This window comes from Rhinopithecus bieti, unplaced genomic scaffold, assembly GCF_001698545.2.
Source record: "Rhinopithecus bieti isolate Rb0 unplaced genomic scaffold, ASM169854v2 scaffold_6945, whole genome shotgun sequence".
Classification (NCBI taxonomy): Eukaryota; Metazoa; Chordata; class Mammalia; order Primates; family Cercopithecidae; genus Rhinopithecus; species Rhinopithecus bieti.
Genome location: NW_016805531.1, coordinates 4,064,510 through 4,086,810, shown reverse-complemented (window position 1 = coordinate 4,086,810; position 22,301 = coordinate 4,064,510). Strand labels below are relative to the sequence as shown.

The 22,301-nt window shown below is 49.2% G+C and overlaps 1 protein-coding gene across 1 annotated transcript in view; it reads left to right on the top strand.

The window, feature by feature from the left end:
- The first annotated feature begins 5,496 nt into the window (after positions 1 to 5,496).
- SLC30A4-AS1 (SLC30A4 antisense RNA 1) overlaps positions 5,497 to 22,301 on the top strand; it is a 35,504-nt gene continuing 18,699 nt past the window's right edge. The window contains exon 1 of the mRNA XM_017872762.1: positions 5,497 to 5,912. Coding sequence (XP_017728251.1) covers positions 5,551 to 5,912 — 362 coding nt within the window. The 5' untranslated portion in view covers positions 5,497 to 5,550. The remainder of the gene's footprint in view (positions 5,913 to 22,301) is intronic.

Here is a 22,301-nt window from a genome sequence, read left to right as displayed (position 1 = left end):
AGGGAGGGAGGGAGGGGAAAGAAAAGAAAAGAGAAGACACCAAGGCCAGTTGGGCCGGGGCGGTGATTCGGCCTTCCACTGCAGTGACAATAAATAGGCTTCCCTGGGCTCTGGGGACGGAGAAGGACATCGAGTTTACCTAGTGTCTAATGATGTAAATTTATCCCCCACTGAGGAAGGAAGGGCCTGGCCTGAATGCAAGAGAGTTACCACAGCAACAAGACTATCCTGGCAATAAATCTTCTCCAGGGCAAGGCTGCAAGCGAGGGAGGCGGGAGTGTGCAGCTGACCTCACAGCTAGATTATCACCATGTGCTCCACAAACTCCTCCTCCATGGGTGAATGTCAGAGCTAACCCAGAGAGCAGGGAACCCTCCATGCCACCAAATCAAAGCCTCCCCAGCCATACTAGGGATCTGGCTAACTCGCTCCAGAGAACGGCAGTCCTCAAACCTTAGCTGTGCGTCAGAATCCTGGAAGGCATGTTAAGATGTGGGCTGCTGGGCCCTAACTCCAAAGTTGTTGCTTCAGTGGTCGGGGCTGGAATCCAAGTGTTTGGGTTTCGAACAAGTTCCCAGGTGAAGCTGATGCTCCTGGTCTGGGGACCACACATTTTATTTATTTTAAAATTCTTTAATTTTATTTAATTTTATTTTTTTAGAGACAGGGCCTTGCTCTGTCAGCCAGGCCGGGTGCAGTGGCCTGATCAGAGCTCACTGCAGCCTCGAACTCCTGGGCTCAAGGGATCCTCCCACCTTAGCCTCCTGAGTAGCTGGCACTACAGGCACGCACCACCATACCCAGCTAATTGTTTTAAAATATTTTTTAGAGACGGGGGTGTCACTGTGTTGCCCAGGTCTTGAACTCTGGGTCTCAATCTACGCTCCAGCCTCAGCCTCCCAAAGTGCTGGGATTACAGGCGTGAGCCACCACACCTGTTTGGGACCGCACTTTGAGAAAGTGCTAAACCCTTGGTTTAGCTTTCTACTCCTTATAATATTTGGTGCTTGAGAATTCTCACACAGTCAGTAATATTCTAGAACAGTCCGGACCTATCAGTCCGGGTCACGCTATCTGGAGAGAAGGATCAAGCCAGGCATGAAAGACCCAAGGGTGCGAATGCCTCTTCCAGCTAGGCTGCTCCGGCCACTGTTCAGACACACTAACCCCAGCACCCTAACCTGGGGAGCAGTGGGATTTATCAGGTGTAGAGATAGCTGCACGTGCATTTGTGAACACTGTGTGGGTAACAGAGATGACAGTTCTCATCAGCCATGTCAGAAGAGTCTAGTGATGGTTCTGCCAGTGACAATCTATCTCACATGAATTCAATGACTCAGTGGGCCAGGACAAAGCAGACAGGTTAGCACCTGGATCCAGCCTCTGCCAATCAAAAGCTGTGTGACCTGGGCAAATTTCCTTACTTCTCAGAATCTTGCTTTGCAAAGAACTCATTACCCTGCAAGGGTAAGCCTGTGGAGTTGGTCAGTATTTGGAAATGTTTTAAGTGAGATATTTCTTGCCTGCATCTTTTCCTTCGTTCCTCTTCTCCCCTTTAAGCTGGGAGCATTCCTTACTGTGGGGTAAGGGCTGAGGTTTTGAGGACAGTCCTGCTCTGGGTGGAGTTGGTGGACCAGCAGCATCAACACTACCTGAGAGGGAAGCAAATTCTGGGGCCACAGCCCACATCTACTGAATCTCAATCTCAGTCTCTAGGGATGAGGCCCAGAAATCTGTGTTTTAGCATGTGACGTCCTCAGGTTATTATACACAGGTGACTGAGCAGCTCTGGCCTAGAACAAAAATGTTTCAATGTAGAGGCTTCAAAAGCCATAGTTGACAGCATGGTCTGAAAACCAGTATGCATATGTTGTATGCAGTATGTTGAGAAAGAGTTTTTCTTTGGAGGCCAAAGCTTAGAAAACCAAGCACAGAGTTTATGTTATAAGCCATGGTGTCAGGAGGCATTTGTGTTGAAGCCCTCTCTATCCCTAAAGGAAGAACAGTTGGATCAGCGGGAAACAGAGCAGGACCAGATGGGGTGAGATTAGATCTTGGGGGACTTGCAGGGTACATCCTCCTTCTCACCCCACCAGGCCCTGGCTTGAAAAGGTTTACTGGGTGGGTCAGACTGTCCCCCAAGAGGTGAAGTAGCAGACAGAGTTCCAGCCAGAGGTCCACAACTGGAGGAAAGAAAGGGCTGAGAGACCACCACAGGGGCACCTGGCACCCCAATTTACGGAGGGGGTAGAGACAGAAAGGGATGTAATCTGGAGAAAGAACTGTGCAGGAAACCAGAAGGAAGCCGAGGTGGGACAGCATGCATCCAGGGCTGGCGGGATTATTATTATGAGCCAGGAGCCCTCAAAAGCAGTGAGGGCAGCTTCAAAGGCAAAGCGTGAGTGGGAACAGTCGTTGCCCTGTCCTGGGTGGTGAGAGACAGTGTGGCCTATGTGGCTTTTCTTGCTGGTCCCGAGGGTCACTCCAGGCCTGCCTGTGATAACCTCGCCCTGTGCTGATCCTGGGGAAGGTTCTCTCCGGGTTTGTCCCCTGCAGACCCATGACTGTGGAGGAACTGGCACTGAGGAAGGCATCCCCAGGGCCCTCCAGCCCAGAAAGGGGCCTGGCAGGCACTTGGCTCCACTGACCTGAGGGATTGGGCAACCTGGGTGTGTCCCCGCAGTTCCTGGAGAGGTGGCTCCTTCACTCCCTCCTCTCCAAAAACAAACTCAGACGCCCATGGTGAGGTCAGTTTCAGTTGAAGCTGCTTTGCATAAAAAAACCAAAACATCTTCCTCTTGATGGGAATACTTACACCAAAAGCTTTATGAGCATGGCTTTGAGGGCTGTGAGATCAGGAGACGGGGGTTTTCCTCTCGATCTGCAGGACCTTGGGGAAATCACTCACCAGCTAACATGTGTCAGTGCTTACCGTGTGCCAGGCACCTTTGAATCCTCCCACAGCCCTTGAGGCTTTTTCAGTGAATGCTGAGAGGCGGGTGCTTTGCCTGGCTGCCAGGGCCCTGTAATCAGCAGAGCTGGGATTTGTGCCTGGGGGTCTAGGATGAAGCTAAGTGTTAGCGCATCTCCGAGATCCTTCCCAGTGCCCAAACTTCCCGCTTCTCTAGTTCTAAATCACTGTGGGAGACTATGACTTAGGATGGCCACACTTGTTCTGATCCTGGGGGCTACGATGTCCTAGATGACTGCATCCTGCCATGACCATCGGTAAACAGCTTCATTTGCCCCAAAGCTTCCTTTACAGGGAGAACAGGGCAAGACCCCACAGCAGCCACAGCAGACACATGGCTCTCACCACCAGCCTGTGTTTTTAAGGGCAGAGACCTTGTCTTCTCACTTTTGTATACTGCCCCCTACCCCATGCTTCAGAGTACAAGGCACGTGGTATGTGTTCCTTAAACGTTTCTGATTAAACCCAGTGACAAATCCTTTTGCAAAGATACATACCACAGTTGAGCTCTGGCATACTTACTCATGAGATTTTTAAGTATTCATTTATTCAACAAATATTTATGTATATATGTATTTATTTCGTTTCATTTTTTAAATTACTTTTCTTGGGGGAGGGGGGCTTTCCAGCAAAAACCAGAAAGCGTGCTAGACAAATTCTAAAAGAGCTGTAACACTTCAACAAATATTTAAATGAGTGCCTACTGTCTGCCAGGCACACACCAGGTGATAAGTGATCCAATGGTGAGCCAAATAATAGGTCCTCATGGGGTTACAGTCTTGTGGGGGAAGAAATAAACTAATCAGTTTCCCAAATGCACATAAAATGACAGCTATGAGAAGGTGACTGAAGGAAAGGGTCACAGGACTGTGGAAGCGTAGGCAAGAGGCCTGCCTGGGCTTCAGGGAGGCATCCCTGAGGTGAAGGCTTGCACATTGATCCACCCACCTACCATCTAGTAGGGACCACATTCCAGAAAGAGCCACCTTCCTTCCTTCCCTTCCTTCCCCTCCTTCCTTTCCTTCCCCTCCTTCCTTTCCTTCCCCTCCTTCCCTTCCTTCCCCTCCTTCCCGTCCTTCCCTTCCTTCCCTCCATTTTTTTGAGACAGGATCTCACTCTGTCTCCCAGGCTTGAGTGCAGTGGTGAGATCCTAGTTCACTGCAGTTTCGAACTCCTGGGCTCAGGCAATGCTCCTGCCTCAGCCTCCTGGGTAGCTGGGACTACAGGTGGGTGCCACCATGCCCAGATAATTTTTAAAAATTTATAGTAGAGATGAGGTATCACTATGTTGCCCAAGCTGGTCTTGAACTCCTGGCCTCAAACAGTCTCTGCCCATCTCTGCCTCCCAAAATGCTGGGATTACAGATGTGATCCGCTGCGCCTGGCCCACAGGAGCAACTTTTGTAGTAGGCAGATGGATCCTCTATGCAATGATAGAAATTACATGAATGTCCGTTCAAACTGTTTGGAGGCCACACTGCACATCCATTATCAAAAATAAATTAACAATATGAAACCTACCATTGACAAAGCCATAGGGAAATAGGTACAAATCATATATTGCTAGGAGCACTGCAACTTAGTTCAACTTTTTTGGAGGACAACCTGGCAATATGTACCCAGAGCTTTAGATACTGTACCCTAGAGGTTCACTTTGGGGAGTATTTATTTTCTTTTCTTTTTTCTTCTTTTTTTTTTTTTTTTTTTTTTGTTTGTTTTGTTTTGTGAGACAGAGTCGTGCTCTGTCGCCCAGGATGGAGTGCGGTGGTGGGATCTCGGCTCACTGCAACCTCCACCTCCCAGGCTCAAGTGATTCTCATGCCTCAGCCTCCCGAGTAGCTGGGTTTACAAGCTCATGCCACCACGCCCAGCTAATTTTTGTATTTTTAGTAGAGACAGGGTTTCACTATGTTGGCTGGGCTGGTCTTTAACTCCTGACCTCAAGTGATCCTTCCACCTCGGCCTCCCAAAGTACTGGAATTACAGACAAGAGCCACCACGCCTGGCTAGTTTGAGGAGTATTTCGAAAGGAAATGCAGTGGTATTTATAATAAAAAAAAAAACTTAAAGGAAATAAGACCCGATTAATATGTGAAAAACAATAATATATAAATACATGGATTGCAGCAGGCACCGACAGGGTTGTAGTTGTTTATGCACCTTCCTGATGTTCATGAACGTCACCTCCTTGGATGCTCACGTCACTTCTATGAGGAACAGGAAGCTCTGGGCACCCAGCTGTTGAGGGCAAGAGTCATGTGTGCCCCATATGACACCACGCTGCTAACTTCCATCTCACCGGTCCCCAGGCTGTCTGTGCTCCTGAGGGGACTCTGGGGCACGGTGACACTCCCCAGTGGGCAAGGGAGCTGAGGTCACTGTCTGCTTTCAACACTTGTCCCTGAGTCACTGCCTGGGCCTGAGTAGGGGAAATCCAGCCCCTGCCTGCTGCAGCCACACGGCCTGGCTCCCCCAGCTCTGGGGGTTGTCACTGTTCTGAGGGTATCAAGCTGTGTGACGGTGAAGCCAGGTGCCCTCTCCCTACAGCCGCCCTTGCCCCACGGAGCCTGCCTGCTGGGATGCGGAGGAGGGGGTCCCAGCCCCTCCTATCCCATGTCAGGTCTGTAGCACACAGACTGACTGCCCAGGGTCCTCAGATCAGCTGTCTTCACTCTGACCTGCAGGTCTCGGCTCCTGCTTACTGCAAGCTGGGTGCCTTCCTTCTACAGAACCCAGGCGCCCTTGCAAGGAAACCAAGGAATTTCCCCAGCAAGGAATCTTTGGCAACTCCAGGCCACAGGAAGGTCACAAACGGTCAGACAAGGAATGAATTCCAGGGAGGAAGCACCAGCCCTGCCCACGTTGTCTGGGGCCCCTACCAAGGGGACAGGAAAGCTCCACAAACAGAACCCGGAGCATCCAGGGAACGTCCGGGCTGCAGGTAGGTGTCACCTTACACACTTTACACCAGGCCCCTTCCTGCCTCCCCATTTAGAGCCTCTTGGACCAATCACATCAGAATCTCTAGGGCAGGACCTGTGGGCATCCATGCTTTTTAAAAGTCCTCCAGGGGTTTGCAGTGTGCAGACAAGGTTCAGGGCCACTAATTTAAACTCTAAAATTCTTACACCAGATCTTTCTATAGTTTGGGGTATGCTACTTTCCTGTCTATGGAAATCCTGCTTGTCCTACAGGGCACATCTCAACTGCCCCCTCTTTGATGAAGCCTTCCTTGACTTCCCAGTTTCCTGAGGCGAAGTTAATTGCTTCTCCACCATCATTAATTCTGGTGGGGTCCGGGCCATGCCTGGGTGCAAATCCTGCCTCCGTGACTTCCTAGTTGTGCCATGGCCACATCTCTCCACTTCTGCAAGCCTCAATCTTCTTATCTGTAAAATGAGGCTAATAATAAAAGTACCTATTTTATAGGGTTAATGTACAGTTAAATGCAATAATCTGCTTATAACAGTGGTGGTCAGTAAATGCTAGCCATTTCTTGTAACTCAAATTCTTTTCTGCCTTGTCTGTACTTTCAAAATGCAAACTCCTTGCAAGTTGAGCCTGAGTCCACCCCAGCCTCACGCTCCCCGTACCCTGTCCACACCATCCTCTGCACGTAGCAGTATTCAATAATTATTTGATGAATAAATGAATCGGAAGGGAATCCTTATGTGACATTAGAACTTGCTTCCCAATTGAGCTCTGGAATAAATCCAGAGTCCATATATTGATTTGTTGAGCAATGTTTTCCTTTACTGAGTGCTTCCTATATACTGGGCTCTGAGAATGTAAAGATAAACACACAATTACTGTCATTGAGGAGAGTCTGGCGGAGGACACAGATTTATGACCTTGTTGTTTTATTATGCTTGTAACATTGTCTCAGAAGGTGCCACCAAGGCACAAAGGAAGAAGAGGAGAAGGGGAGGGAGCAGGGAAGTGTTAGTGCGGAGGATACAAGGAGAAGGAGCTTGCTGGGTGGACAGGCAGGGAAGGGTCCTGGAGCTGAGGAAACAGTACCTGCGAGCCCAGAAAGGCCCAAGAGGGCGAGTGGCAGTCTGCCAGCCAGGGAGGGTCTGGTCGTGTTTGTGAGCTGAGAAGGTAAACAGAGAGCACCTGGGCTGGTTTCCTTCTCTCAGGCCGTCCTGGCAACCACGCCTTACTGAAAGGAGTCCTGACTCAGAGTTGCTGTGCTGTCCCTTCTCCTGTCCCTGCCTGGAAGAGGCCTATCAGGTTGACCAAGCTTTGCTCCCACCTGTGGGTGAGAAGGGCAGAGGGCCGAGAGTGGGTGCGGAGGAGGAGGAAGATTGGATGGCAATGATCCTGTGAGTTTCGTTCACTGGAGGTGTAACTTTCAAGCTCAAACTAGAGGCAAAAGATGGGGCAGTCCATGAGAAACAGGCAGGGGAGCAGGAGCAGGCGTAGCAGAGGGGCCCCGGCTGCCGCCAGGCAGGGGACTTGCCTCTTCTGTTTGTTTGTTAGAAATCATGACTCTGCCATTATTTGCTGTGACATCTTGGGTACTTAACCCCTCACTCAAGACCTCAGTGTCATCTTCTGTAAACTGAATGAAGTGGGCCGGGTGATCTTTCAACTCTCTAATTCCAAGGAAGAAGGAAGTTCAGGGAGCGGTGTGGATTTTGTAGATAAGGGGCCGAGGGTGGGGACTCCCACACAGGACAAAGTCTCTTCTGGAGGGAGCAGCAGCTTTTTCAGAGTGGGTGGGTGGCGGAGCTCACCTTCCTTTGCTGCTCCTAGGCCTGGTGCAGCCTCAAACCCCGGCAGATACTGAGGAGGTGGGGGCGTGGAGCTCCTCCCCTCACCCAGCAGAGAGGAGCGGAGCAGCCTCAGCCAGGTGGGCGGCCCCGGGAAAAGTGCTAGGGTACAGCTGCCCTAGGCCCCCCTGATCCCGATCCCAGCTGCTCTTCTCCTCCCCAGCACTGTATAGCCCACAGGAGCTAAATCCAGGGCAGACCCCAGGCTTCTGCCGAAGGGTAGAGGATGGCAGTGGGAGGTCAGTCGGGTGTCTGGGCCAAGAGCCCAGAGAAGAGCTGGTGGCCATAGCACAGGCTACCTGAGGCTGGGGAGCGGGCTCACCTCCCCTTAGCCCCCACCCACCTCCTGCTGGCCTGAGGCATCCTGGGGACCCCTCAATCCCCACATCTTAGTCACAGTCCCTGAAAGTCCCCAGGTTCACAAGGATTCTATTTGAAGCAATGGTTCTCTCTACTTTTATAAGCACCCAGCACCCAGCACCAACCTTTTGTGAAGATATAAAATCAAAGTAAAAATCTCTATAATTATTTTTTTTAAGCAAACACTCACACATGGATTAAGAGGACCTGTTCACCATTCGCGCGGCAAACATTTACTGAGCATTTAGTATGCCAAGCCCCATGCTGGGCTCAGGAGGACCCAGACCCAGGGTGGGAGCAGAACCCCATGGAACTGCCTAGGAGGTTCAGGAAAGACTCCTTTAGAGAGGAGAACCTTGAGCTGAGACCAAGAGGGCTGGAGAAATGTGGCCAACTGAAGGAGAGAGGCCAGCCTGAGCCAGGGCCAGGAGGCAGGGACTGTGAGTAGTTTATTGTGGTTGAAGCAGGAAGTTGACAGGGAAATGTTCCTTTTCCTGCACTCACACAATTGTAATGATCTGTGTCACTGTTTGTTTAGTGTCTGTATCCCCTGCTAGACCACAAGCTCCAGGAGCGAGTACAGTGTGTATGTTCACTGCTGCATCCTGGCACCCAGCACGATGCCTAGCACAGGGGTCCCCAACCCCCAGACCAAGGACCAGTACTGGTCCTGGCCTGTTAGGAAGCGGGTGCACAGCAGGAGGCAGCTGGCATTACCACCTGAGCTCCGCCTCCTGTCAGATCAGCAGTGGCATTAGATTCTCCTAGGAGCTTGAACCCTCCTGTGAACTGTGCGTGTGAGGGATCTAGGTTGCACACTCCTTATGACAATCTAATGCCTGATAATCTGAGGTGTAACAGTTTCATGCTGAAACCATCCTGCCTCGTCAGTGGAAAACTTGTCTTCCATGAAACTGATCCCTGGTGCCAAAAAAGTCAGGAGCCACTGGCCTAGCACATAGCAAGTGTTCACTTAAATTGGTGTCACAGGAACAAGTAAAAGAAATAATCCTCACGTGGGTGAGATCAGAAGGGGCTGTGAAGTCATGCTAATAAGTTTGGACATTATCCCAGGGCCAACAGGAACCACTGAAGGTTTTGGGTTTTTTTCTTATAATCATTTAGAATTTTGGGTGCAGTGGCTCATGCCTATAATCCCAGGACTTTGGGAGGCTGAGGTGGGTGGATCACTTGGGGAGTTTGAAACCAGCTTGGCCAACATGGTGAAACCCCGTCTCTACTAAAAGTACAAAAATTAGTCAGGCATGGCCTGTCATCCCGGCTAGTGGGGAGGCTGAGACACGATAATCACTTGAACCCAGGGGGCGGATGTTGCAGTGAGCTGAGATGGTGCCACTGCACTCCAGCCTGGGCAACAGAGTGAAACTCTATCTCAAATAATAATAATAATAATAAATGATTTTATTTTTGTTTTTATCAAGATGGAGTCTCACTATGTTGCCCAGGCTGGTCTCGAACTCCTGAGTTCAAGCAATCCACTCGCCTGAGCCTTCCAAGGTGCTGGGATTACAGGCGTGAGCCACCGCGCCCGGCCCACCGAAGGTTTTAAATAGAGGAATGACACAGTCATTTTTGCCCTTTACGAATCCCTTTTTGGCTTTGGTGTGGAGAACGGCCGGGATCAGAGAGTTCACTTGAGACCTAAAGTCAGTGGTGTCTCTGGAGGGGCCAGCACAGATTTGAGAGTTTAAGGAGACTTGATTCAGGGGTGCAGGGAGTGACTGGATGCCAGGAGTGAGGGAGACAGAGGTGGCTGGGAGGACGCCAGGCTTCTAGACCTGGCAGGTTTCCCACTGTGGTCCCCTAGGATGGTGTACACGCCCACATTGTCATCCTTACTTCAGGGCATTGTTGATTGATTGTCTCATTATGGGACTCGCCCCAGCAAGTGGGCCAGGGAGGGAAGGCCGGGGGGGCCCTGTTCACCTTTGCAGCTCTCATGCCCAGCACATGAGGGTAACTGCTCAGTTACTCTGAGCATAGTAACTGCTCAGTTAGTGTTTAGTGGATGAAATTCTGGTTGGAATTTGTGTATACAGCTTTGTTTTCAGAAGGGTGAGAGATAAATTACTGTTTAGTCAATGCAATGTCTTAGACATAGTGCACCCAAAAGAAAAAAATCATTTCAGGGCCAGGTGTAGTGGCTCATACCTGTAATCCCAGCAATTTCGGAGGCCGAGGCAGGAGTATTGCTTGAAGCCAGGAGTTTGAGAGTATCCTGGGTGTGGGGAAAAGAAAGAGAGATCAGACTGTTACTGTGTCTATATAGAAAGAAGTAGACATAAGAGACTCCATTTTGTCCTGTATTTGAGATGCTGTTAATCTGTGAGCCTACCCCCAACCCTGTCCTTGCAAGAGACACGTGCTGTGGTGACTCAAGATTTAATGGATTTTGGGCTGTGCAGGGTGTGCTTTGTTAAACAAGTGCCTGAAGGCAGCTTGCTTGTTAAAAATCACCACCATTCTCTTAATCTCAAGTACCCAGGGACACATATACTGCGGAAGGTGGCAGGGACCTCTGCCTAGGAAAGCTAGGTATCGTCCAAGGTTTCTCCCCATGTGATAGTCTGAAATATGGCCTTGTGGGAAGGGAAAGACCTGATCGTCCTCCAGCCTGACACCCGTGAAGGGTCTGTGCTGAGGAGGACCAGTACAAGAGGAAAGAAGGCCTCTTGGCAGTTGAGATAGAGAAAGGCATNGCTTGTTAAAATCACCACCATTCTCTTAATCTCAAGTACCCAGGGACACATATACTGCGGAAGGTGGCAGGGACCTCTGCCTAGGAAAGCTAGGTATCGTCCAAGGTTTCTCCCCATGTGATAGTCTGAAATATGGCCTTGTGGGAAGGGAAAGACCTGATCGTCCTCCAGCCTGACACCCGTGAAGGGTCTGTGCTGAGGAGGACCAGTACAAGAGGAAAGAAGGCCTCTTGGCAGTTGAGATAGAGAAAGGCATCTGTCTCCTGCCCATCCCTGGGCAATGGAACATCCTGGAGATGTGGAGAGGAGGGCTGGGAGTGACCTGGAGAAACAACTGTTAAGGAGGGGGCAGAGAATCGAGTGGCCAGGGAACTCGGGGACACACCGGGAGGGCCACCTCAGGCCCGGAGGTCCTGTTGCCTCTTCTCCTGTGCCGTTACCCAGCAGGGTGACCAGGGGCCTGGGAGAGGGGCCAGCACTTTATGAACAACCCAGTGCCTTGGGGTTTTGTTTCTGCTGGGTTCTGGCTCACCTTCCTCTTGTGGTCAGAAGAATGCAAAATCCTGTGGTTTCCCCGCTGCGTCGTCGCACGGCCTGCCGCCAGCCTGCCGCACTTGCCCTCAGCTCCATCACTGAACTTCTTGCATTTTTGCAGATGAACCTTGTCACCCTCCTCATAACCCCGGTTTCCCCTGCCTCCGCCCCACCCCCAGATCGGTCTTGCCACCCTGCAAGTGAGCCAGGCTCTTCCCAGCTGTGCTCTGAGTGGGCTCAAGGGTGTTTCCTGGGCATGATACCACCCCTCCCTCCCACTGCCTCCCTGCTCCTGCTTCCCTTCCCTCTGGTCTGGCTGAGAAAAAGGCCCAGAGCTGGCAGAGCAGGCGGAAAGCCCAAGGATGGCTGTCCCAGCTGCTGCACATTCAGGTTCTGGGAGCTGTGGCCCAGGTGCAGTGGTGTGTTGCTAAATGGATAACAACAGGCTCTGGGGGAAAGCAGTGCAGCATTAGCTGATTTCTATGACACAAATACTCCCACCACGGACAATTTCAGGCAACCACCATGATGCTACTGAAGGCACAACGGGAAGAGGTGTGCAGTAGCACCTGCCATACGATATTTCCACTCTACAGACCCAATGGACAGGAGTAGCCTCAGGAATATCTATAATTGCAAAACGGACTACAAGAATTAGGAAGTGATACATTTTGAGTATTTATTGCTTTTTAAATAATTTATTTTCAGTCAGGCATTGTGGTTCATGCCTGTAATCCCAGCACTTTGGGAGGCTGAGGCGGGAGGATCACCTGAGCTCAAGAGTTCAAGACTAGCCTGGGCAACATGGTGAAATCCTGTCTCTACTAAAAATAAAAAATTTAGATGGGTGTGTGGCATGCATCTGTAATCTCAGCTACTCGGGAGGCTGAGGTTGGAGGATCACTTGGACCCGGGCGGTGGAGGTTGCAGTGAACCAAGATTGCACCACTGCACTTCAGCTGGGGTGACAGAGCAAGACTCTGTCTCAAAACAAAACAAAACAAAACCTTATTTTCTCATAAGTTGTTATAATATAATTTAATTTTTAAAATGATGACAATTTAACAACTGCTCTGCAAAATTTCTGAAAATTCCACAGTTAGCTCTTGCAAGCAGTACAAACTGGATCCAGCAAACCACTAGCGCCAGGAAGAAAGGAAGAGGCTCCAAAGCCCAGACTCCAAGAGACACGTTCACAGGGCTGTATCCTCTCCCTGCATCCATCTTCCACCCTCCCTCTGTCTGGACATCGTCAGTCTGGGCATCAGGTTGTGGGCAGCAGGTCTCAGAATCCCTGTGTGGGTCAACCCCAGTGGGAGCAGAGCCTGGCCCCAGGCAGCCCCTCCCACTCAGCAGACCGGCTCTTTCCTAGCCTGGACCTGGGGACCTGGTGCCGGCCCAGAACCCAGCCCCCCGGAAACCTACCCTGGCAGGCCTAGAGCAAGGAAGTTTCATGGTGCAATGTCCTTCCCCTTGAAGGTGTGAAGCCGTGAGGGCTGGAATTTCCACATTGCTCAGACAGTGGGCTTACTCCATCATCCCCGGTGAAGAAAACAAAAGAGAACAAGCGGCCACGGCCTATTTCTAGGCATCTTTATTCCCGTGGGCTGCAAGGGGCCTGCACTGGGTCTGAACAGAGGTGAAACAGAGGAAAGCTTTGGGGATGCAACTCAACCGGGAGCCATTTCTGAACAGTGAGAATGAACAGCAGTGATGACGTCATTCACCACATTCCACATGTGCTCCTCTTTGCACTAGGCCTTGGAGGCATCAGGGTGGTGACTCATAGCGGTAAAAACCCTGCCCCGGCTACCCCAGGAAATGAGTGGAATCTGTGGCTTGATGTTACTGTGCTCTTGCTGATGAACCACTCACGATGTCCACGTAGTGGTTCCTGCCAGGCGCTTGTGAAAGCTGGAGAAAAGGGGTCGCCTTCCTAGCATGCCCACAGTGTGCCTCGGCCCCTTGTTCATGGCCCTCGGCCGCAGATGCCTTTCCTTTCTCTCAAGCGCACAGCCCAGCCCAGCCCGAGCCCCGTCTTGGAGGAGCCTCCTCTACACCTAGGGCTCTCCCCGGGGGTTTTCCTTCGAGCGTGGGGTTTATGTGCACTGGTTTCTAAGCTCAAGAAGGTTAAGACCTTGCCATTCATTCATTCATGCATTCAGCAAGCGGGGCGGGGGTGCTGGGAGGAAGCAGGAGGACGGAAGTTTCAAGCAGTCACAAAATATAACGAATGAAAACAAAACCAAGAAGAGGACTAAGGGAAGGGAGGTGGAAAAACACCAAACCCCTGTTCTACCCTCTTCTGAGACACTGCGCTGGCGGGTGCCCTTGTAAACGGTGAACCAGCCATCCCCGGGCCTACGAGGTAGGGCTGCTTTCTTTATCGGCCCGTAGGTTACTTCTCAGAGAGCGTTTCCATGGATTCTACTGGGTCCTCACCTGTTTCTGGGCAACCTCACCCCAGCTTCCTGCCTTGTGATAAAGAGCTTTTTATTTCTTTCTTTATTTTTTATTTATTATTATTATTATTATTTTTTGAAACGGAGTCTAGCTCTGTGGCCCAGGCTGGAGTGCAGTGGCCGGATCTCAGCTCACTGCAAGCTCCGCCTCCCGGGGTTACACCATTCTCCTGCCTCAGCCTCCCGAGTAGCTGGAACTACAGGCGCCCACCACCTCGCCCGGCTAGTTTTTTGTATTTTAGTAGAGACGGGGTTTCACCGTGTTAGCCAGAATGGTCTCGATCTCCTGACCTCATGATCCGCCCGTCTCGGCCTCCCAAAGTGCTGGGATTACAGGCTTGAGCCACCGCGCCCGGCTTATTTCTTTATTTTGGACACTTTCCCCTAAAATATTAATATGTTGCTCTCACCAAGAGGCCAGCTCTAGCTATATACCATCTGTTTACAGTGGTTGTAAGTTCAGTATCTTTTTAGCATCCCTTACAAAATGTTTTGGAAGGCTTAGTTTAAATCCAGGCACAGCCTGTGGAAGGCTCAGACGCAAGGCTAGGGCGCCATCTCCTGGTCGATTTTGAATATGACAAAATTGAACTTGGATTGAGCCTCGTGTTTATAGAGGTGAAAATCAGCTGATTTAAGAGTTATAGGTGGAAAGGTGTGAGCAGAAACACATGTAACTGATAAAGCACTTTTGTCAGAATCTATAAAGAACTCTTACAATGTAATATAAAAAATCTTAGCGATTGGGCTGTTAAAAAATCAGTAGAAAAATAAGCAAGAGGCTTAAAGGGGCAATTTCTAAAAGAGGATATCAAATGCACAATAAATTTGTGAAAGATGTTCAACTTTTTATTCTTCGAGACTGCTGGTGGAGGAGAAGGCGGAGGAAAGCCCAGGAAGCCTGTATGTTCTGTAAAGAATCATTCAGGTAATTCAGATTTTACCCACTAGAGGGCGTGCCACCCACTTTAGTTGTTTTAAATTTGCCCTAGGGAAATACGCAAAATAAAACCGCAACGAGATGCACTGCACTGCAGCCTGCCAAGTTGGCAAAAATGGGGGGTAGCGGGTACTCTCATACACTGCTGGAGAAAGTGCAAATTGGTATAACTTTGAAAAATTGTTTGGCATTCTCTAGAAAAAAGTTAAAGCATAGGGGTATTCTGTGTCATAGCAACTTCACTCCTTGTTATATGTCCAACAAAAATGTGAGTACATGGACACTAAGAAGCATACAAGATTGCTTATAACAGCATTATTGGCAGGGAATAGCAAGAACTGGAAACAATTCAAATGCCCACGAAGAATAGGCTGGAAAAATAAATGGTAGTATATTGACGCAATGGAATATCTAACGGAAAAACAGACAAACAAGCCAACAGAACCTGCAGCTACAAATGGCAACAATATGGATGGATGGATTTTATGAACATAATGTTGAGTAAACGAAGCCAGGTATAAAATAATCATAGTCATATATAAAGGCCAAAGCAGGAAAAACATTTTATAGTGCTAGATGTGAGGATAATGGTACATTTAGGCCCGGAGAATGAAGGCAGAGATTGGGAATATATTTAAAATAAATTTTAAAAATACATTTAACACTTCAATTATAAAGTTTTAAGTTACAGATGGAATGGTAGAGTGGGATTTCTAACCAATAGAATTAGGCAAGAGTGAGGGACAAAATCGAAAACTTGGGAAAGAAGAAAGGCAGGTGTAGGCTGCAAAAAACAAAACCAAAACAAACCCCAAAACACCTCCAGGTAATTCAGATTCTCCCCACTATAGGGCGTGCCTCCCTCTCCTCACCCCGAGTGTTCTTGCCCTACGCAAACATTTGCTTCGATGTGTTTTTTTCCTCCCTTGAATTATTAGGTTAGTACAAAAGTAATTGGGTTTTTGCAATTACTTTTAATTAATATATCCATGGGAAGAATTTTCATAAGAGGAATAATTTGGCCAAAGGATATAACCATTTTAATGCCCTATTTTATGAATGTTGCTAGATTGTTCTCCAGAAAGACTGCACAAATCAATAGCCACCCAACAAAGCGTCAAAAATGTGTTCCTAAGTCATTCAATGGTAGACTTTTAAAATGGTAGGGTTTATTTTATTTTATTTTATTTTTTGAGATGGAGTCTCGCTGTGTCGCCCAGGCTGGAGTGTAGTGGCCAGATCTCAGCTCACTGCAAGCTCCGCCTCCCAGGTTCACACCATTCTCCTGCCTCAGCCTCCCGAGTAGCTGGGACTACAGGCGCCCGCCACCTCGCCCGGCTAGTTTTTTGTATTTTTTAGTAGAGACGGGGTTTCACCGTGTTCGCCAGGATGGTCTCGATCTCCTGACCTCGGAATCCACCCGTCGCGGCCTCCCAAAGTGCTGGGATTACAGGCTTGAGCCACCGCGCCCGGCCCAAAATGGTAGGTTTTAAAGAGCTTGTTGATTGAACATTTGCAAAACAGTAGTACCAAAGTGGATTAATTTACATTTCTTTAGTTATTAGTGAAACAAAATATTTTCCTTTAAAATGCTTAACAATGATTTCCTCTTATACACACTGCCTGTCAAGGTGGCCTTTGCCTATACAGACAACTAGGTTGGTGCAAAAGTAACTGCGGTCTTTGCCATTACTGTTAATTTACATAATTACTACTAATGCCAAAACTACAACTACTTTTGCACCAGCCGAATATGTTCTCTTTATGTATCTATATTTGATCTCTACATATTTATTAGTAAATTTTTTTATCTGTCAAGGTTGTCACAGTTTCTCCCATTCTAATGGTTTACTTTTTTTTTTTTTTTTTTTTTTTCTGTTTTTGAGCTGGAGTCTCGCTCTGTTGCCCAGGCCTTGAGAGCAGTGGCACAATCTCAGCTCATGGCAACCTCCAGCTCCTGGGTTCAAGTGATTCTCGTGCCTCAGTCTAAAGACTAGCTGGGACTACAGGCGCCTGCCACCATGCCCCGCTAATTTTTGTATTTTTAGTAGAAATGGGATTTCACCATGTTGGCCATGCTGGTGGTCTCGAACTTTTGACCTCAAATGATCCACCCACCTCAGCCTCCTAAAGTGCTGAGATTACAGGCATGAGCTACCACACCCGGCCTCTTTTTTAATCTTAATTTTTATTATTTCTTTTGAAATATACTTGAATGTTCTTGTGGTTACGCTTTTCCATTTTTAACTCTAACTTTTTTTCTATTACCCATAGTATTATACATATTTCTTCCCAAGTTGTGATAAATTTGTTTTCTTCTAAAGAATGTTTTCCAGACTGATTTTCTCTTATTTCTTTGGGTCTGAAAACTTTTCTGAAGGAGTTCCATGGTCAAATAAATTGGGAAAATATTTAGACAAAAATAAATCCCTTCCTTTATTTACAGTAATTATAAAACCTTAACGATGGTAATTGGTTCATTGAAGAAAATATTTATTGAGCACCTACTCTGAGGCGCTCTAGGGGCTTGTACAGCTGTGAACAAAAGAGACAAATGCATGTGGTCTATTTCCAAGACAGGGATATCATATACAGATTTTTTCCAGTGTATTTGAGCAAAACTTTTTAATTTTTATTTATTTATATATTTTTAGAGACAGATACTCACTCTATCACCCAGGCTGTAGTGCAGTGGTGCAGTTATAGCTCACTGTAGCCTCAACCTCCTGGACTCAAGTGATCCTCCCGCCTCAGTCTCCCGGGTAGCTAGGACTACAGGCATGGCAGGCTAAGTTTTAAAAACGTTGTAGAGATGGGATCTCACTGTGTTGCCTAGGCTGGTCTCCAAATCCTGGCCTCAAGTGATCCTCCCTCCGTGGCCTCCTAAAGTGCTCAGAGTAGAGTTGAGAGCCACTGTACCTGGCTGCTCCAAAACGCATTTTTTATGCCTCCCCTACTTAGTCTTTTACAGTGTTCCACAGAATATCAGAATCTAGAATTTGTTCCAGCATGAAGTGAAAGAATATGAATCAACTTCCATTTTTCCTCATCAATTCATCCATATTTTTAGCAGAATTTATAAAATATGATTCCTCTTTGGTTTTGCTGTCTTCTGTTCGTTGAATAGAACTTTTTCTATAATTTGGGAATTTCTGGCATATTTATTTTGTTTCATTGGTTTATAAAGAATAACTGTATCCAAAATGAACAAAACTCAATGTCTTCACCCTCAATTGTTGCTGACATTAAGTGGTACCTGAGGTTTCAGCTTCCCCGGGTACCTGCCAGCTAGAGGCATAAGCATGACAGCAGAGGGTGCAAAGTTACTGGAAACACTGAGCCTCCACAGACCCATCTGGCCACCAGGACGGCTAGCCCTTCCTGGGGGAGGAATACTTGGGAGATGGGGAGGGTTAGCCATGGAGGGAAAACCTGTAGTTATTGAGTACTTGTCGTGTGCTGGTCACATTGTATTAATATATTCCTCAGAAACCCACTGTGCGAATGTGGGAACTGAGGTAGCTTGTCTAAGCTGGCCCAGACGCTGATCCACATCAAGCCCAGTCACAGCTGCTGCTCTTGCCCTGTACTCCCGGTTGACATCTGCCACCACCACCATCACCATCACCACCACCACTACCATCATCATCACCATCACCACCACCACCAGTGCCACCATCACCACCACCACTGCCACCATCACCACCATCACCACCACCATCATCACCACCACCACCATCACCGTCATCACCACCACCACCACCACCGTCATCATCACCACCACCACACCATCACCATCACCACCACCACCACCACAGCCACCAAAACCACTACCACACCAATACCACCACCACCATCACCATCACCACCACACCATCACCACCACCACCACACCATCACCACCACCATCACCACCACTACCATCACCATCATCACCACCATACCACCACCACCACACCACCACCACCATCACCACCACCACCACCACACCATGACCATCACACCATGACCATCACCACACCATCATCATCACCACACCATCACCATCATTACCACCACCACCACCACTGCCACCGTCACCACCATCACCACCACCATCATCATTACCACCACCACACCATCACCATCACCACCACCACACCATCACCATCACCATCACCACCACCACCACTGCCACTGTCACCACCATCACCACCACCATCATCATGACCACCACACCATCACCATCATCACCACCACCACCACCACAGCCACCAAAACCACTACCACACCAATACCACCACCACCACCATCACCATCACCACCACTACCATCACTACCACCACCACACCATCACCACCACCACCACATTATCACCACCACCATCACCACCACTACCATCACCATCATCACCACCATACCACCACCACCACACCACCACCACCATCATCACCACCACTACCATCATCATCACCATCACCACCACCACTACCATCATCACCATCACCACCACCACCACCACCAGTGCCACCATCACCACCACCACTACCATCATCACCACCATCACCACCGCCACTACCATCATCATCACCATCACCACTGCCATCATCATCACCATCACCACCACACCATTGCCATCATCACCACCACCACCACCACCACGGCTGCCAAAACCACTACCACACCAATACCACCTCCACCACCATCAGCATCACCACCATCACCATCACCACCACCACCACCACCATAACCACCACCACTACCATCATCATCACCAGCACTACCATTACTACCACCACCACCACACCATCATCACCACCATCACCACCACCACACCATCACCACCACACCATCACCATCATCACTACCACCACCACAACTACCATCACCAACACCACCACACCACCACCACTATCATCACCATCACCACATCATCACACCATCACCACCACTACCATCACCATCACCACCACACCATCACCATCATCACTGTCACCACCATTACCATCACCACCACCACTACCATCACCACCACCACCACACCAACACCAACACCATCATCACCAGCACCACCACCACCATCACCACCACCACTGCCACCATCACCATCACCACTACCACCACACCATCACCATCATAACCGCCACTACTACCATGGCCATGATCACCACCACTACACCACCACCACCATCATCATCATCACCACCACCACCACACCATCACCATCACCACACCATCACCATCATTACCACCACCACCATCACCACCACCACCACCACCACAGCATTACCACCATCACCACCACCACCACCACAGCTACCATCACCATCATACCAACACCACCATCACTACCACCATCACCACCACCACCACCACCACCATACCATCACCATCATCACCACCATCACCATCACCACCACCACCATCAGCATCACCACCACCACCATAACCACCACTGTCACCATCACCACCACTATCATCACCACCACCACTACCATCACCATCACCAAACTCCTGACCTCAAGTGATGCACCTGCCTCAAACTCCTGACCTCAAGTGATCCACCCACCTCGGCCTCCCAAAGTGCTGGGATTACAGACATAAGCCACCGTGCCTGACCCTTTTCTGTGATTCTTTTTCTTGTTAGTTGCTTTTGCTATTCTGATTAGCAGGAAAGCAAAGGTCCTGCTTCCCCAAATATAGGGATATAGGAATTTACAAGCATGCCCATAAAAGTACCAAGTGTGACCTTTGTGCTACAGTTCTTCCTTCTCAGGTTCTCTTTCTGGCAGCTGTGAAAATGGCCACAGTGGCAACAGTGGAGGCAGATGGCTGCCCGGCAACTCAAATAGCTTGTACTTGATGAAAATAGTCTCACTCCTTCTGCTACTGCTTCCCTAGGAGCCCTCGCCAGGAAGGTGTGAGCCTCCCCAGGCTGAACATGGGGCATGAAAAGAAAGGACTGGGCTCTGGAGGGCTCCAGCATTTAAGGAGCAGGAGGAGGTCGGAGAGCCAGAGGAAGTGGTGAGAGAGGTAAGAGGAGAGCCAGGAGAGTGCAGGCGCGGAAGCAAGGAGGTGTCTCCAGGGCACCCTGGTCACAGGGTCAGAACGGGCAGGGCCGGAGAGAACTCAGCTGCACAGGAGCCAGAGGCAGCTCTGCAAGTCCTCCCTCGGGAGAGGCTGAGATAGGTTCTGGAGTGAACAGGGCAAAGCCGCTAGCAGGAGGTGTGTGTGTGGCATGTTCCTTTGTGTGTGGCGGGGGCGGAGGAGAGGCTTGGGGATGTAAACTCTGGAAGAAGACATCCAAGAGGCTAATGCAAGTGGTTACTTTATTAGGGGACAGACAGTGAGGACAACGGGAGCAGGAGGATGAACTATTCACTGTCTTTTTAGATTGCTTTGATTTTTGGACTGTATGAAGGTTTACGTGTTGAAAATAAAGAAAAATATGTAAATCTAGTAACTTACAGGGCTGAAACATGTCCAGTGGCTATGTCATTTGGAATAGCATTGGTGACCTCACGGGAGAAATTTTGGTCAAGTGGAGACAATGAAATCCAAAGTGTATTAATCGATGGGTCGGGCATGGTGGTTCATGCCTATAATCCCAGCACTTTGGGAGGCCAAGGTGGGCGGATCACCTGAGGTCGGGAGTTCAAGACCAGCCTGACCAACATGAAGAAACCCTGTCTCTGCTAAAAAATACAAAATTAGCCAGGTGTGGTGGTGCATGCCTATAATCCCAACTACTCAGAAGGCCGAGGCAGGAGAATCCCTTGAACCCGGGAGGTGGAGGTTGCAGTGAGTCAAGGTGGTGCCGTTGCACTCCAACCTGGGCAACAAGAGCGAAGGTCCATCTCAAAAACAACGAATAAATAAAATAGATCAATAGGTGTGATTGATAATATTAGATGTCTCGATTGGATTGAGGGATGCCTAGATGGTTGGTAACATGATTTCTGGGTATGTCTCTGAGGGTGTTGCCAAAGGAGACTGACATTTGAGTCAGTGGACTGGAAGAGGCAGACCAACCCTTAGTGGGAGTAGGCACCATCCAGTTGACTACCAGTACAGCAAGAACCAAGAAGGCAGAAGAAGGAGGGATGGGCTGGCTTGCTGAGTCTTCTGGCTTCCATCTTTCTCCTGTGGTTCCTCCTGCCCTTGGACATCAGACTCCAGGTTCTTTGGCCTTTGGACTCAGGGACTTGCACTAGTGGCCTGCCTGGGTCTCCTAGGCCTTTGGCCACAGACTGAAGGCTGCACTGTCTACTTCCCTGCTTTTGAGGCTTTTGGACTAGGACTGAGCCACTACCGGCTCCTCTCTTCCCCCTGCTCCAGCCATGTGATGTGCGTGCTCCCGCTTAGCCTTCCACCAGGATTGGAAGCTCCCTGAGGCCTCTCCAGAAGCAGATGCTGCCATGTTTCCTGTACAACCTGCAGAACCATGAGCCAATTAAACCTCTTTTCTTGGCCAGGTGTGGTTGCTCACACCTATAATCCCAGCACTTTGGAAGGTCGAGGTGGGCAGATCACCTGAGGTCAAGAGTTTGAGACCAGCCT